Here is a 14,880-nt window from a genome sequence, read left to right as displayed (position 1 = left end):
CCTGATCAGCTATCTGCTCCAGCTTGCCGCAGTCCGTCGGATCCAGCCTCTCTCAGCTTCTCCCTGCTCGTTCCAGTCCATCTGCACCAGCTTGCTCCAGCCCGCCTGTTCAGCTACCTACTCCAGCTTGCCGCAGTCCGTCGGATCCAGCTTCTCCTTACTCGTTCCTGTCCATCTGCACCGGCTTGTTCCAATCCCTCCGCTCCAGCTGAAGCAGCCCGCCTGATCCAGCTTGTTCCGGCCCGCCTGATCCAGCTTCTCCCTGTTCGTTCCTGTCCATCTGCTCCAGCTTGCTCCAGCCCGCCTGCTAGATTGTCAGCCATTGACTTACTTGCCTGCTAGCTTATCAGCCATTGACTTACCTGCTCTCCAGTCCATCAATTCTCCATGCTCGTTCCTATCCATCTGCACCAGCTTGTTCCAGCCGGCCTGCCAGCTTGTCAGCCACTGACTTACCTGCTTCTCCAGGTCCATCAATTCCACCAATTCCAAGCCTCCAATCCGGCTTTTCTGCTCCATCTGACTCACACCCCCGTCACTACACATACACCTGTTACACCTCAATCACTACTTACGGCCCCTGTCCACATTCTCTTCCTTGCCCTGTCCCTTCCTAATCTTTTTCCCCCTCCCCCTACCTCTGTCTACTGCTGGAAATCATTGCCCACCCATGTCCCCTCCCGTCCTGCTCGCTACGGCAATACCCTTTTCACCCCCATCCCTCACCACCTCACCATCTCTCTAGTCTCCCTCCTCCTTCCTAGCTCTTAACCTTCAACACTTCCTTCCTGCCATTAACCCATCACCATTCCTCCTAAGTGCATCCCGTCTTCATCGCCCGACCTCCCCCCACCCTCCTCCGCACTCTCTTGCTCCTCCTCTTGCTATCCGCGGGAGACATTAATCCTAATCCAGGCCCCCCTCACCTGTCCTCCTCCTATCCATGCAAACGATTCCGTGATGTCTCCAATCTCGTCTCTATTCCGCTCCTTCCCCCCTCCTCCCTCCCCTTCTCATGTGCCCTATGGAATGCCCACTCGGTCTGCAACAAACTGCCCTTCACCCACGATCTCTTCATCTCTCGTTCCCTTCAACTGCTCGCCCTAACTGAAACCTGGCTCTCCCCTGATGACTCTGCCTCAGTCGTGGCCCTCTGCCATGGAGGTTATCTCTTCTCCCACACTCCCCGCCCAGCTGGCTGCGATGGAGGCGTCGGGCTTCTACTCTCGCCCTCCTGTAGTTTCCAACCCCTCCTCCTACCGCAGTCTCACTGCTTCTCATCCTTTGAAGCACACTCCATCCAGCTATTCTACCCATTGCCACTCAGACTGGCAGTCATTTACCGCCCCCCCCTAATAAATCCCTCTCTTCCTTCCTCACCGACTTTGATGCCTGGCTTTCCGTTTTTCTCGAACCCTCATCTCCGTTCCTCATTCTCGGAGACTTTAACATACACGTTGATGACCAATCCGACCCTCACGCTTCTCAGTTCCTCACTCTAACATCCTCCTTCAACCTCCAGCTATGCTCCACCACCCCTACTCACCGAGACGGCCATTGTCTTGACCTCGTCCTCTCCTGGCTCTCCCTCCAATTTCCACGCTTCAGCTCTTCCTCTCTCCGATCATCACTGATCACCTTCACACTTCTTCACCCCCCCCCCCTCAGCCCCGTCCAACTCTAACCACTACCTCCAGGAATCTCCAGGCTATTGACCCTCCCATGCTATCCTCTAGTATTTCTAATCTCCTCCCCTCCATCATGTCCTCCGAGTCTGTCTCCGCTTACAATGCCACTCTCTCCTCTGCTCTGGACACCCTTGCACCATCCACCTCCTGTCCCACAAGGCGTACTAATCCCCAGCCCTGGCTGACCCCTTGCATCCGTTACCTTCGCTCCTGCGCCCGATCTGCTGAACGCCTCTGGAGGAAATCCCGCACCCATTCAGATTTCCTTCACTACAAATTCATGCTATCCTCCTTCCACTCCTCCCTATTCCTTGCTAAACAGGATTATTACACCCAATTGACCAATTCTCTCAGCTCCAACCCCAGCCGTCTCTTCGCCACCCTTAACTCCCTCCTCAAAGTGCCCTCCACTCCCACCCCCCCTCGCTCTCTCCTCAATCACTGGCCGATTACTTCCACGACAAGGTGCAAAAGATCAACCTTGAGTTCAGTACCAAGCCATCTCCTCCTCTTCACCATTCAACCCTCTCCCTCAACCAATCAACCCAGGCCTCCTTCTCCTCCTTTCCCAACATCACCGAGGAGGAACCCGCTTTCCTCCTCGAAATCCACCACCTGCTCTTCTGATCCCATCCCCACCAACCTACTTAACATCATCTCTCACACTGTCACCCCACCATCTGTCATATCCTCAACTTCTCTCTCTCCACTGCAACTGTCCCTGACACCTTCAAGCATGCCATAGTCACACCTCTCCTCAAAAAACCATCACTTGACCCTACTTGTCCCTCCAACTACCGCCCCATCTCCCTCCTACCCTTCCTCTCCAAAATACTTGAGCGCGCCATTCACAGCCGCTGCCTTGATTTTCTCTCCTCTCATGCTATCCTCGATCCACTTCAATCCGGTTTTCGCCCTTTACACTCAACAGAAACAGCACTTTAGTCTATAATGACCTGTTCCTTGCCAAATCCAGAGGCCACTACTCCATCCTCCTCCTCCTCGATCTATCCGCCGCTTTTGACACTGTCAATCATGATTTACTTCTTGCCACACTATCCTCATTTGGGTTCCAGGGCTCTGTCCTCTCCTGGTTCTCCGCCTATCTCTCCCACCGCACCTTCAGAGTCCACTCTCATGGATCCTCCTCCACCCCCATCCCGCTATCTGTTGGTGTTCCCCAGGGATCTGTCCTTGGACCCCTTCTCTTCTCAATCTACACCTCTTCCCTGGGCTCCCTGATCTCATCTCATGGTTTCCAGTATCATCTGTATGCTGATGACACCCAGCTGTATCTCTCCACACCAGACATCACCGCGGAGACCCAGGCAAAGGTATCAGCCTGCTTATCCGACATTGCTGCCTGGATGTCCAACCACCACCTGAAACTGAACATGTCCAAGACCGAGCTCATTGTCTTTCCACCAAAACCCGCTTCTCCTCTTCCTCCACTTTCTATCTCAGTTGATAACACCCTCATCCTCCCCGTCTCATCTGCCCGCAACCTCGGAGTCATCCTTGACTCCTCCCTCTCCTTCTCTGCGCATATCCAGCAGATAGCCAAGACCTGTCGCTTCTTCCTCTTTAACATCAGCAAAATTCGCCTTTTCCTCTCTGAACACACCACCCGAACTCTCGTCCACGCTCTCATTACCTCTCACCTTGACTACTGCAACTTACTTCTCACCGGCCTCCCACTTAGCCACCTATCCCCCCTTCAATCTGTTCAGAACTCTGCTGCACGTCTTATATTCCGCCAGAACCGATATACTCATATCACCCCTCTCCTCAGGTCATTTCACTGGCTTCCAATCAGATACCGCATTCAGTTCAAGCTTCTCCTTCTTACCTACAAATGCACTCAGTCTGCTGCCCCTCACTACCTTTCTACCCTCATCTCCCCTTACGTTCCCGCCCGAAACCTCCATTCACAGGACAAATCCCTCCTCTCATTACCCTTCTCCACCACCGCCAACTCCAGGCTCCGCTCATTCTGCCTCGCCTCACCCTATGCTTGGAACAACCTTCCCGAGCCATTACGCCAAGCCCCCTCCCTGCCCATCTTCAAGTCTCCTCTTAAAGTCCACCTCTTCAATGCTGCGTTCGGCACCTAACTCTTTCAGGAAATCCAGACTGCCCCAATTTGACTGCCCCTATCAGACTGACTGCTCACATGTCCTTTAGATTGTAAGCTCTTTGAGCAGGGACTGTCCTTCTATGTTAAATTGTACAGCGCTGCGTAACCCTAGTAGCGCTTTAGAAATGTTAAGTAGTAGTAGTAGTAGTAGTACTAGATTCAAAGCTTATTTTGAAAGATCAAATTAATGCCCTTGCCAAAATATTTCATTTTCGATTACGACAGCTGAGGGCAATATTTCATCTTTGAGTGCCCAGAATTTTATGATTACTGTACAGGCAGTCCTGTACTGCCCTATCTGGATTATTGTAAGTATCTCTATTGGAGGTATAACTGTTGCAGCTAAATTGATGTTTAGATTGAGTAAATTTGAGAAAGCTATTCCTCTCCTTAGAAAATTACACTGGCTTCCGATTTCCCTTTGAATAAATTTTAAGATTGTTTGCATGGTTTTCAAATCTTTTTCAGGCCAGAATTCAGAGGGCATTACAAGACACTGTTCACTATTGACTTCAAGTAGGACTACTCAAAATGTTCAGCTCCTATGACTTTTCAAAGCTTTAAAAGATTAAATTAAAAATATATTTTGACTCTTCTTTTAAAGTTTTATCAGTTAGAATTTTGAATAGGTTGCCATCTTTTATTAGATGTTCGCAGTCTTATTTCCTATTTAGAAAACGTTTGAAAACTTACATTTACTGATATGGATTGATCTCGATTATGTCTTTTTCAATTTATGCTACACAATTCCACCTGTGTGTGGGTGTCTCTTACTATATAATCCACAATGAATCACTCTGAAATACTGCAGAATATAAGACACTTGTTGTATAGAATAGTATAGTACTGTAAGGAGTGGCAAAGAGATCCACTAAGAGGTGTACACCACACTCAGAAAATCTCGCGGGCAATGCTGATGCTGAGTGACCACTTGTGCGGTTGCATGACCCTGCTCAGTCTGTTGGCCAGGCCTGGCTGTTGGATTTGCCCACCAGGTAAATGGCTCCAAGAACTATTCTGTTCTGGACAGCCCAAAGCCACATCTGGACAGCCTCCTGACACAGAGGGTTTGATCCTGTACCCCACTGCTTGTTGGTGTAATACATTGCAACCTAATTGTCTGTTTGAATGAGCACAATTTGGTTAAACAGTCGATCTCTGAAAGCCTTTAAAGCATTCCAGATTAGCCGGAGCTCCAGGAGATTGATGTGAAGATCTGAACTGACTAAGCACCCTGAGTATGAGCTTCCCAATGCATCCATTGTCAGCACCTTCTGGGGCTGAGGAATTTGGAATAGAATTCCCATGGTCAAATTGGATCGAATTGTCCACCAGAGTAGGGAATGAACCAACTCTGAAGTCACTCAGATGACATTCGCTAGGTTCCCTAAGGATTGAGACCACTGGGAAGCTAGGGTCCACTGGACAGTTCTCATGTGAAGACGTATCAGGGAGTGACATGCACACATCTGATGAGCTGTGACCTGGCTGGCACAAAGCTGAGTGCAGTGTCTAGGGCAACCGCTCTCAGCATAGGAGGAAAAGCTCACGCCTGCCATTTATCTAGCAGGGCTCCAAAGAACTCAAATTGTTGAACCGGGAACAGACAGAACAGGGTACAATCCTCCTGCAGAAGTACTCCTATGAGTACTATGAGTGGAGGCGTGGCCTAGTGGTTAGGGTGGTGGACTTTGGTCCTGGGGAACTGAGGAACTGAGTTCAATTCCCACTTCAGGCACAGGCAGCTCCTTGTGACTCTGGGCAAGTCATTTAACCCTCCATTGCCCCAGGTACAAATAAGTACCTGTATACAATATGTAAGCCGCATTGAGCCTGCCATGAGTGGGAAAGCGCGGGGTACAAATGTAACAAACAAACAAACAATCAGAGCTAATAGCGCACCTAAATTTGCATGCTATTAGCTCTGATCATAGGAGCGTTAATGCCACACACAGTTTCAGCACTAATTTTAGATCGCTGTTTGGAACAGTGTGGGACTTCTGATCATCTGTACCTCAGAGAACTGGTCTACATTTCCTTTATGCCACCTAATAGTTTACCAGCTTCCAAATGGAATTGAAACGGATTTGTTACACCTCTTTCAAATACAGAAACCTTTTGACTCCTACATATCATATACATAATGCTCACTCAGAACTCTGCTGGAGTGTTTGTCTCTTTTTCAATGCCGTTGATGATGTGTAATTTTATCATCATTTTATTGATATTTGAATGTTTATGGTTACTAAAAATTTGCTATACTGCCTTTTGCATCAAGTACAACAAAGCAGTTTACAATCTAACCAGAGAAAAGAACACCAAAAATTCTTTATAGGATCGAAACTGCAAAAGTGGAAGAAACCAAGATGCAGATATTTACTCTTTAATATGAGGTGTCTGTTTACTTTTCAGTATGAGATCCTCTCCTTTTTCAGCTTGTGTGTTTGCACTATACTGTGATTTTAGTGCACAGCTTCTGGGCTTGTGCGATCTCCACACCTTGGGGCACTTTCCCTGTATAAACTTAAGGGTAGTAGAGTCGCCAGAAATGGCCAAGTCAATGTTGGGCTTGCCCTACAACACAAATAAACTCACAGTTTCAGTTCCTGGATTCCTCTCAGTCTTACAAGTCTGCTTATACTCTTGTTACTTTCACTTACTTGAAAAATGTCCTGCCACCGTACTTTACAGATGTAAAATAAAATGACTGTCTTGAATTCCGATATTTTCACCACACTCTAGTAACTCACCACAATTTCCATGTAGCCGAACATATGACTTTGTTCATCTAATGTGCCCTGATAGTCAGGCTTGCTGTAGATAACGTTATCCTGTGATGTCCCAAGCCTTGTTGTACCTTCCATTTGTGTGTCATTAAGTCTGACTCCCTCCAATTGCCTTAAAAACAAGAAATTACCTATAGTGAGTATCTCTCAGGGGCAATTTCTTCAAATGGTTTAGTTTTGTGCACAAATAAACAATCTGCAACGAGTGTGTAGTTATAACAAAGAAACTATCAAACACATCACTCCAATATAGTGTCACACTGGGGATTCAGATCTGAAGGATAAAATATATTAAATTTTAAAAAAATAGCCTCAGTGTAACAGGGAGCCTGACTTTTATGCTCCACTGTAAATATTACCATCACAGGCTTCCACCACCTTCCGAAAAAAAAAAAAAAACTCAGAGAAAAACTCCCAGAATATTTCAAAAATTCTAAAGAAGTGGGAGAAAAGTCTGTGTTTAAAAAAGCAGAAGGGAGGGTAACACAATTTAACACAATACAGATCCAAATACCCACAACACTAAATCTCACTATGAATATAAATCACCCAAATAGACACTAATTAACAATCCCTCACTAGACTAAAATCTTCATTCAAAAAGAGAAGCCTTCCTGCAAGTAAAGTTATCAATAGAAATCAAACAAAATAAAACATGGAAAAGAAAATAAGCTGATACCTTTTTTATTGGACATAACTTAATACATTTCTTGATTAGCTTTCGAAGGTTGCCCTTCTTCCTCAGATCGGAAATAAGCAAATGTGCTAGCTGACAGTGTATATCCTGTGTGGGGATTACTGAAAAGGAACAGAAGGGCACACTTCCCTGTAATTTATCCAGTAGCAAACTATGCCAAAATATTTCACAGGACCCCAAAGTCATCCACAAAGGAAAGATATTCAACATAAAGGGATCTTTCACTTGCTCATCTTCCAATGTGGTATATATCATTCAGTGTAAAAAATGTAACGAAGGATGCTATATTGGAGAAACAGGCCAGATGCTTAAGACAAGATTCAATTTACATAGACATCATATGAACAATACTGGTGCCAGCAGGGTTCCCACGCCTGTTGGTCAACATTTTACAGGACCAGGACACTGTACCAGTGACTTCACAGTGAGAATCCTGAAAGGTAACTTTAAAACCATACAAGAACGTAAGACCTTTGAAGTCAGAATGATTGAATATTATAACACCCAACAGAAAGGACTTAACAAGGATCTGGGGTTCCTAGCCCATTATAAACCATAAAGCTGTATGTCTCTGTTGATCACCCTCCCCTCACCTATCCACACCCATCCTGTTAGAATATCAATGATATGCTTTGATGTCCCCATGCATACTTCCTACCCACCCCCCTTCCTCCCACCCTGTCAGACTGTCATAGTAATGCTTGAATGTTTTCACTTATATACACTGTCAGCTAGCACATTTGCTTATTTCCGATCTGAGGAAGAAGGGCAACCTTCAAAAGCTAATCAAGAAATGTATTAAGTTATGTCCAATAAAAAAGGTATCAGCTTATTTTCTTTTCCATGTTTTATTTTGTTTGATTTCTATTGATAACCTTAAGAGTGGACTAACACGGCTACCACACTCCTCTACTGCAAGTAAAGAAAACTCAAAATAGAGCAAAAACTCTTATAACATTACTAGAATTGCTAAAACTTCCATCCTTTCTAATGAATGGATTCTAATTCTGACAAAAAGTAAACTTTACTTAGCTCAGAACATCCAAATTGTCCTGACAGAAGTGCAGCCTCATAGGATTTTCACAGTCTGTGGGGTTTCTCCAAAATTAAAGTGTCCAATTTATATTATCCTTCTGGCAAAAAATGTCCAATTTTAGTGTTGTGGGTATTTAGATCTGTATTGTGTTAAATTGTGTTACCCTCCCTTCTGTTTTTTAAACACAGACTTTTCTCCCACTTCTTTAGAATTTTTGAAATATTCTGGGAGTTTTTCTCTGTGTTTTTTTTCGGAAGGTGGTGGAAGCCTGTGATGGTAATATTTACAGTGGAGCATAAAAGTCAGGCTCCTTGTTACACTGAGGCTATTTTTTTAAATTTAATATATTTTATCCTTCAGATCTGAATCCCCAGTGTGACACTATATTGGAGTGATGTGTTTGATAGTTTCTTAGTTTTGTGCACACCATGAGAAGAATGAACATCACTCCAGTATCTCCAGTGAGGGACTTTGAAGGCTGCTGCAGCTGTGGAATTACTGCACTACTAGCAACAGCTTTATGCAGTCATCTCTCTATAACCACTGTAGTTTATAAGTTAAAAAATTGTTCAGCTGCTAGTGCCAAAGGTAGCTGAAGTCACCAGCCTACATCGCAATCGTATTTTGAAAACCCATGGTGCACTCTTGGTCTGACTCTTCATTTGAGAGTTTTACCTCTCAGGATCACTGTAGTTCTTTTTATACATGTTCCATGTTATTATTTTTTATTGTAAACCGGGTATGAGATTAGCTTAGCGGGGTTTAAAAAAGGTTTGGACGGCTTCCTAAAGGAAAAGTCCATTAGACCATTATTAAAATGACTTGGGGAAAATCCACTGCTTATTTCTGGGATAAGCAGCATAAAATGTATTGAACTTTTTTGCTGGGATGTTGCCAGGTATTTGTGACCTGGTTTGGCCATTGTTGGAAACAGGATACTGGGCTTGATGGACCTTTGGTCTGTCCCAGTGTGGCAATACTTATGTACTTATGAATTATTTGCTGGAAATGGCAAAACAGCAAGTTTCAATAAATAAATACATAGTAACATAGTAGATGACGGCAGAAAAAGACCTGCACAGTCCATCTAGTCTGCCCAACAAGATAAACTTGTATGTGCTACTTCTTGTGTATACCTTACCTTGATTTGTATCTGCCATTTTCAGGGCACAGACCGTAGAAGTCTTGCCCAGCACTAGCCCCACCTCCCAAACACCAGCCCCACCTCCCAATCTCAGCTAAGCGTCTGAGGATCCATTCCTTCTGAACAGGATTCCTTTATGTTTATCCCACGCATGCTTGAATTCCGCTACCGTTTTCATCTCCACCAGCCTAGTCACCTAGGAAAAGTCTTACAATTAAAGCAGACTTAACTACTTTCCTTCTCAGAAATAGTTATCAAACTCTTACCACCAGTCATCTGATGGTTTCCACACCTTACTGGCTTTATTCCCATTAGTCCTGATTTTGCTTCCCTACATAAATCCATAGGAATCTCATATAGAAGGTTTGGGGAAACTAAGCCTCCCCGGCCCCAACTGGTAACTTCTCCAGGCTGCTGTCTTCAAGTCATCGTGGCCTGGGGAAATACAATATTCCCTCCCCTCCTCCCAACTTGGCTGCAAACAAAATTAACATTCTGTTTCAGGGAGTGAGAAGGGAAAGCAGTTACATCATTTCTGGGGGGCAGGAGGGGGAAGGAGGGAAAGCAGAAGAGCCAGCAGCCAAGTTGGGAGGTACTGGGATTGGGGAGGGAGAAGAGAACAGGTGAGGAAGAGAGGCAGGGAAGGGAAGCTTGCAGTTCCTCCGGAAAAAAAAAAAAAGAGGACACAAAATATCACCCTGCCCTGTCACCTTGACCCCTCCCAAAGAAAGCCAGATTCCCTCTCTCTCCCCCTATGTATATCCCTCCGCCCACATGACTCCATTCACTACCTCCCCCCTCCACCTTACTGTAGTGCCCTGGTGGTCTAGTGGCCTCTTCAGGGCAGGAAAGAGCCCCCTCTTTCCTGCCTGGTGCGGCTGCAGGCTTGTCTTCCGGCTGCCGAGAGTTCAAGCAATGACATTCAATCGAAAAGGAAACCCCCCGTGAGAGCTCTTCCATCCTATGCTGTGCTATGGACACCCCTATCATTTCGGACATCATAATTTATCTTGAAGCCGGATATCTTACCAAAACCCTCCAGCTCCATCAATATTGGGAGAGTTAAGCTAGGGTTCTTCACAAAAAAGAGCACATTGTTGGCAAAGAGAGCCAATTTATACTCGGTCTGTCCTATTGTGATTCCCTTAATGTCTACCGACTCCCGAATTCTCTGCGCCAATGGCTCAATTGTTAACGCAAAGAGCAGTGGTGAGAGTGGACATCCCTGTCTCGTACCCCCTCTCTATCTGAAAAGCTGAAGTGTACCCTCCATTAACTTTAAGCCTCGCTATCAGTCTTTCATATAACCTCTTTAACCACCTTATTCGTCCAGCTCCAAACCCCACAGAATCCAATACCTCCCATAAATAGGGCCACTCCACCCTATCGAAAGCTTTTTCCGCATCTGTACTCAATAAAGCTCCTGGGGTTAACCTCTGTTGCGCCTCCCATATGACATGCAATGTGCGGCGGATATTATCAGCCACTTGCCTTCCTGTTACAAATCCAGATTCATAAGAGTGTATCAGCTTTGGCATTATCTTACCTATCCTGACCGCAAGTACTTTAGATAGAATTTTTATATCCAAGTTTAACAATGAAATTGGCCGGTAAGAGCCACATACAGCAGGGTCCCTCCCGGGCTTCAGTATTAATGAAATCCCCGCCTCATGCATACTATCTGGGAGTGGTTGGCCCCCCCACGCAAGCATTCCCCACCCTTGTCAGCAGAGGCCCCCACCTCCCCCAAAAATATTTTATAGAACTTAGCTGAGTAACCGTCAAGGCCAGGTGCCTTCCCTCCCTTAAGCTCAGTTATAGCATGCTTAATTTCAACAACATGAAACGGGGCTTCCAGCTGCTTCCACTCCTCACTAGATAACCTTTGCAACTGTAACCCACTCAAGTATTTGCGGGCTTCAGCAGTCTCTACTCCGGTCTCAATGCTATATAGAGCTTGATAAAATTTAGCAAACTGGTCTCTAATTTCTTTATCTCGATAGTACATCTGGTCTCTCATCCCTTTAATTTTTGTAATACTTGTGGCCCTCTGCCGATGTCTCAGAAAGTTAGCTAACATCTTGCCCGATTTATTGCCAAATTCAAAGAATTTTTGCAAGAATCTTCCTTATAAATTCCACCCTCTCCACTGTAGCTTATCAAGTTCTATACGACATTGTCTCACTTCTTGTAGGACCACATCTAGCCCTCCCTCTTGATGCCGGCGTTCCAGATCCACTAAGTGCGATCTTAACCCCAATTCCCTAGCTTCCCTTTTGTTCTTTCTTCTTGCTCCCCACTTAATAAGATGTCCCCTCACCACCGCCTTCAGCGCATCCCACAGGATTCCCTCTGTAACCTCTCCTGTATCACAGGATTATACAATAGCTCTGAATTACCATACGTATGTCATCACACACCTTTTCGTCCCCCAAGACTAACTCATTTAGCCTCCAAAAAAGTTGGCGTCTCTCCTCTTCCAACCCTTTCAATCCAATCTCCACTGGAGCATGATCAGATATGGAAATGGGGCCGATGTCTGCGTCAATTACATGTTCCCATAATTGATGACTGCACCAGACCATGTCTATTCTAGTATAGGTATTCTGTGAGTGTGGCCTTCAGTTTGTTTATCTCTATCTCCACCTGCTGGTAGATGGACATGATCCACCAGTTCCTGGATTCATCTGCTGCAGGCGACAAGGAAGCTTTGAATTTCAAATATGACAACTCAGAGCGGAGGGCCAGTAGAAGAGTTTCAGAGGAAGCGGGGTGGGCAATGCAGAAAAAGCAGAGTGGCATGTAGACTCTAAACGAGAGCAATGAACCGGGGGAAGGACAGATAGTGCTTGGAGAAAGAATGCAGCAATGAAGAGGGAGTGTAAGGGGAGGTCAGAGATGAGAGATACAAAGTGATCCCCTAATACAAAACTTTACAGCATAAGGAACAAGTATGGCTGAAAGAGGCAACATGGGGAGAACACCAGGCTTGCCGTTTCTGCCAGTGGGACTGTGGGAACAGGGATAGGAGAGGAGGGGGAGATGCTGAAACCAGTATGGGTAGGTAGGAAAGAGACTTGGTGAGGGGTGTAGGAGGCATGCCACCACCACCTCCCCCAAATGCCCTAGAGTGAAGAGAAAGGAAATGCTGGACCTTTGCAGGATATGTTTGTGTGCCAAAATGCCTCATACATATTTATTAGATGTCCCAATAATTATATCAGGTTGGGGGTAAGGGAGGTCTCAAGCTTTCAAGCTGGGCAGCTCACCAAAAAACAATCTGGTTGTGTCACCCCACGTAAACCAATTGCTCTACTATACATTCATTAATGATAAGCATGAAAAAGTGAGTGACTAAGGAGAACCCAGAGGACTGTGAACACCACTGTTGTAAAATAGTTTCTCTCAACTAAGATCATGAGGACCACCCGGCTAACTGGGTTTTCAAGATATCTACAATGAATATGCCTCAAATATAGTGGAGGAGTGGCCTAGTGGTTAGGGTGGTGGACTTTGGTCCTAGGGAACTGAGGAACTGAGTTCGATTCCCACTTCAGGCACAGGCAGCTCCTTGTGACTCTGGGCAAGTCACTTAACCCTCCATTGCCTCATGTAAGCCGCATTGAGCCTGCCATGAGTGGGAAAGCGCGGGGTACAAATGTAACAAAAAATAAATAAATCTATCTCATGCATATGCATTGTGATTATCTTGAAAACCAGACTGGCTAGTGATCCTCAAAAACTGGTTAAGAACTATTACCCTACAGGAGTCTTTACATACAGAAAAGGTCTGTTATGTTGTTGCCATGGGTCCTCATGGCTACTGGAACCCAGGAACACCTCACTAGTGCAAACGGACACATGCCCAATTGATTTCAATATACAAAAACTACCCATAGACATTTTCTTTTGAGACAAAAACATTCTTGATCTCGTACTCTTGCAGCTTGTTCGTGCCTTCTTGGATGCTGCCTCATAATTCCTGGGATCTGACTTCCAGCTAAGCTGACAAAAGTTAGCCTCATAGCTCAATATGCTTTTAACAAGCTGCAATTATGGAATGTTTAAAGCTTTGCTTTGTTTTCCTACTGTTATTCAAAAAGTACCAGCCTGCACGCTTGTCTTTAAAGTTACCACAGGTTGTTTGGTTTATGTTGCCTTACTGTTTATGTCAGAGAATATTATATTTAACTAGTAAAAACAGGCCCGCTTCTGTGAGCAATGAAACGAGCGCCAGCAAGGTTTACCTGTGGCAACGTCGGAAGGGCGCAGGACAGCAGCATGGCAGCGTGGGGAGGGTGCAGGTGGGTAGTTTTTTTTTTGGCGGGCGGCAGCTTCGGGGTCCCGGCGGATCAGGTGTTCGGACAGCACTCCTCCCCCTGCGTAGGTCGTGTGTGTCGCTGTGCGTCGGGGGGGGGGGGGGGGGAGGCCCTGCGTAGGCCGGTTTCTCACAGTGCGTCGGGGGGGGGGGGGGGGGGTAGCATCAGAGGGTGATGGAACTGGTGATTGGCTGAGTGTCATAGCCCCGTCCTCCATGTTGTAGCGCGAGGGCGGGGCTTACACTCATGGGATCTTCCAACTACAAATTTGCATTTAGAATGTTGGGGTTGTGAATTATGTGTGGATGGGGCGTGGCTGAGGGCGGGTCTATGAGTGAGAGTGAGAGTGAGTGCTGCTGACAGCCTAGAAGACTACAGGGCTTCAGTGTTTCCCTGCCACACAGTGAGGTTCAGAACGTTGGAGGTGAGAATTATTTATATAGATATTATATTTAGCTATGTATGCAGGAGACTGTGGGGTAGGAGAACTGCAAGCACTAGCATCACTTATCCTGCAAACCAAAGACAAACTTGGCATCTTATGATTCAAGTTACTCCATCCCACTCCTGACAAAGCAGGATGGTTTTAACCGAGTGAAAATGAATGCAGGCCAGTTCTTAGAGATGGTACAGCTTTTTGTTGTGCAGAGCAGAAGTTCTGGAGTAGAATGGGTTTTTTTTTTTAATCATCTCACCTGGACATTTCTTGGACTCTGTGCTGATAGCTTAGTAATAGCTGATCCCATTTTTGGCATTCTTTAGAAAAACTGAAAGATAAAAATTATCAGTCATTACAATTTAGAAAAAGCATTACAATCAGTCACACAAAAAAAAGCACCCTTCCCAAAAGTCACAGATAAAAAGTACATGCATTCTGACAGACAATACACAGTCCACATATGTATGCACTCTAAAAACTGCTGCTAAATAAAGGCAATTCTATAACTGGGTGCCCATATTTATGTGCAACTTGCATGCATAAATATACAGAACACTTCCACTTTTACAGGTAAGTATACACTTGCAAGCATAAGTGGCAGCAAATTGACTATGTGCTATTCTGCAAGGATACG

At 45.5% G+C, this 14,880-nt stretch overlaps 1 protein-coding gene across 1 annotated transcript in view; it reads right to left on the bottom strand.

The window, feature by feature from the left end:
- DSN1 (DSN1 component of MIS12 kinetochore complex) overlaps positions 1 to 14,880 on the bottom strand; it is a 92,594-nt gene that overhangs the window by 28,487 nt on the left and 49,227 nt on the right. The window contains exons 7-8 of the mRNA XM_030197568.1: positions 14,503 to 14,574; positions 6,576 to 6,723 (exon numbers count right to left, since the gene is read on the bottom strand). Coding sequence (XP_030053428.1) covers positions 6,576 to 6,723; positions 14,503 to 14,574 — 220 coding nt within the window. The remainder of the gene's footprint in view (positions 1 to 6,575; positions 6,724 to 14,502; positions 14,575 to 14,880) is intronic.

This window comes from Microcaecilia unicolor, chromosome 3 (assembly GCF_901765095.1).
Source record: "Microcaecilia unicolor chromosome 3, aMicUni1.1, whole genome shotgun sequence".
Lineage (NCBI taxonomy): Eukaryota > Metazoa > Chordata > Amphibia > Gymnophiona > Siphonopidae > Microcaecilia > Microcaecilia unicolor.
This window is presented reverse-complemented; position numbering and strand designations above follow the sequence as displayed.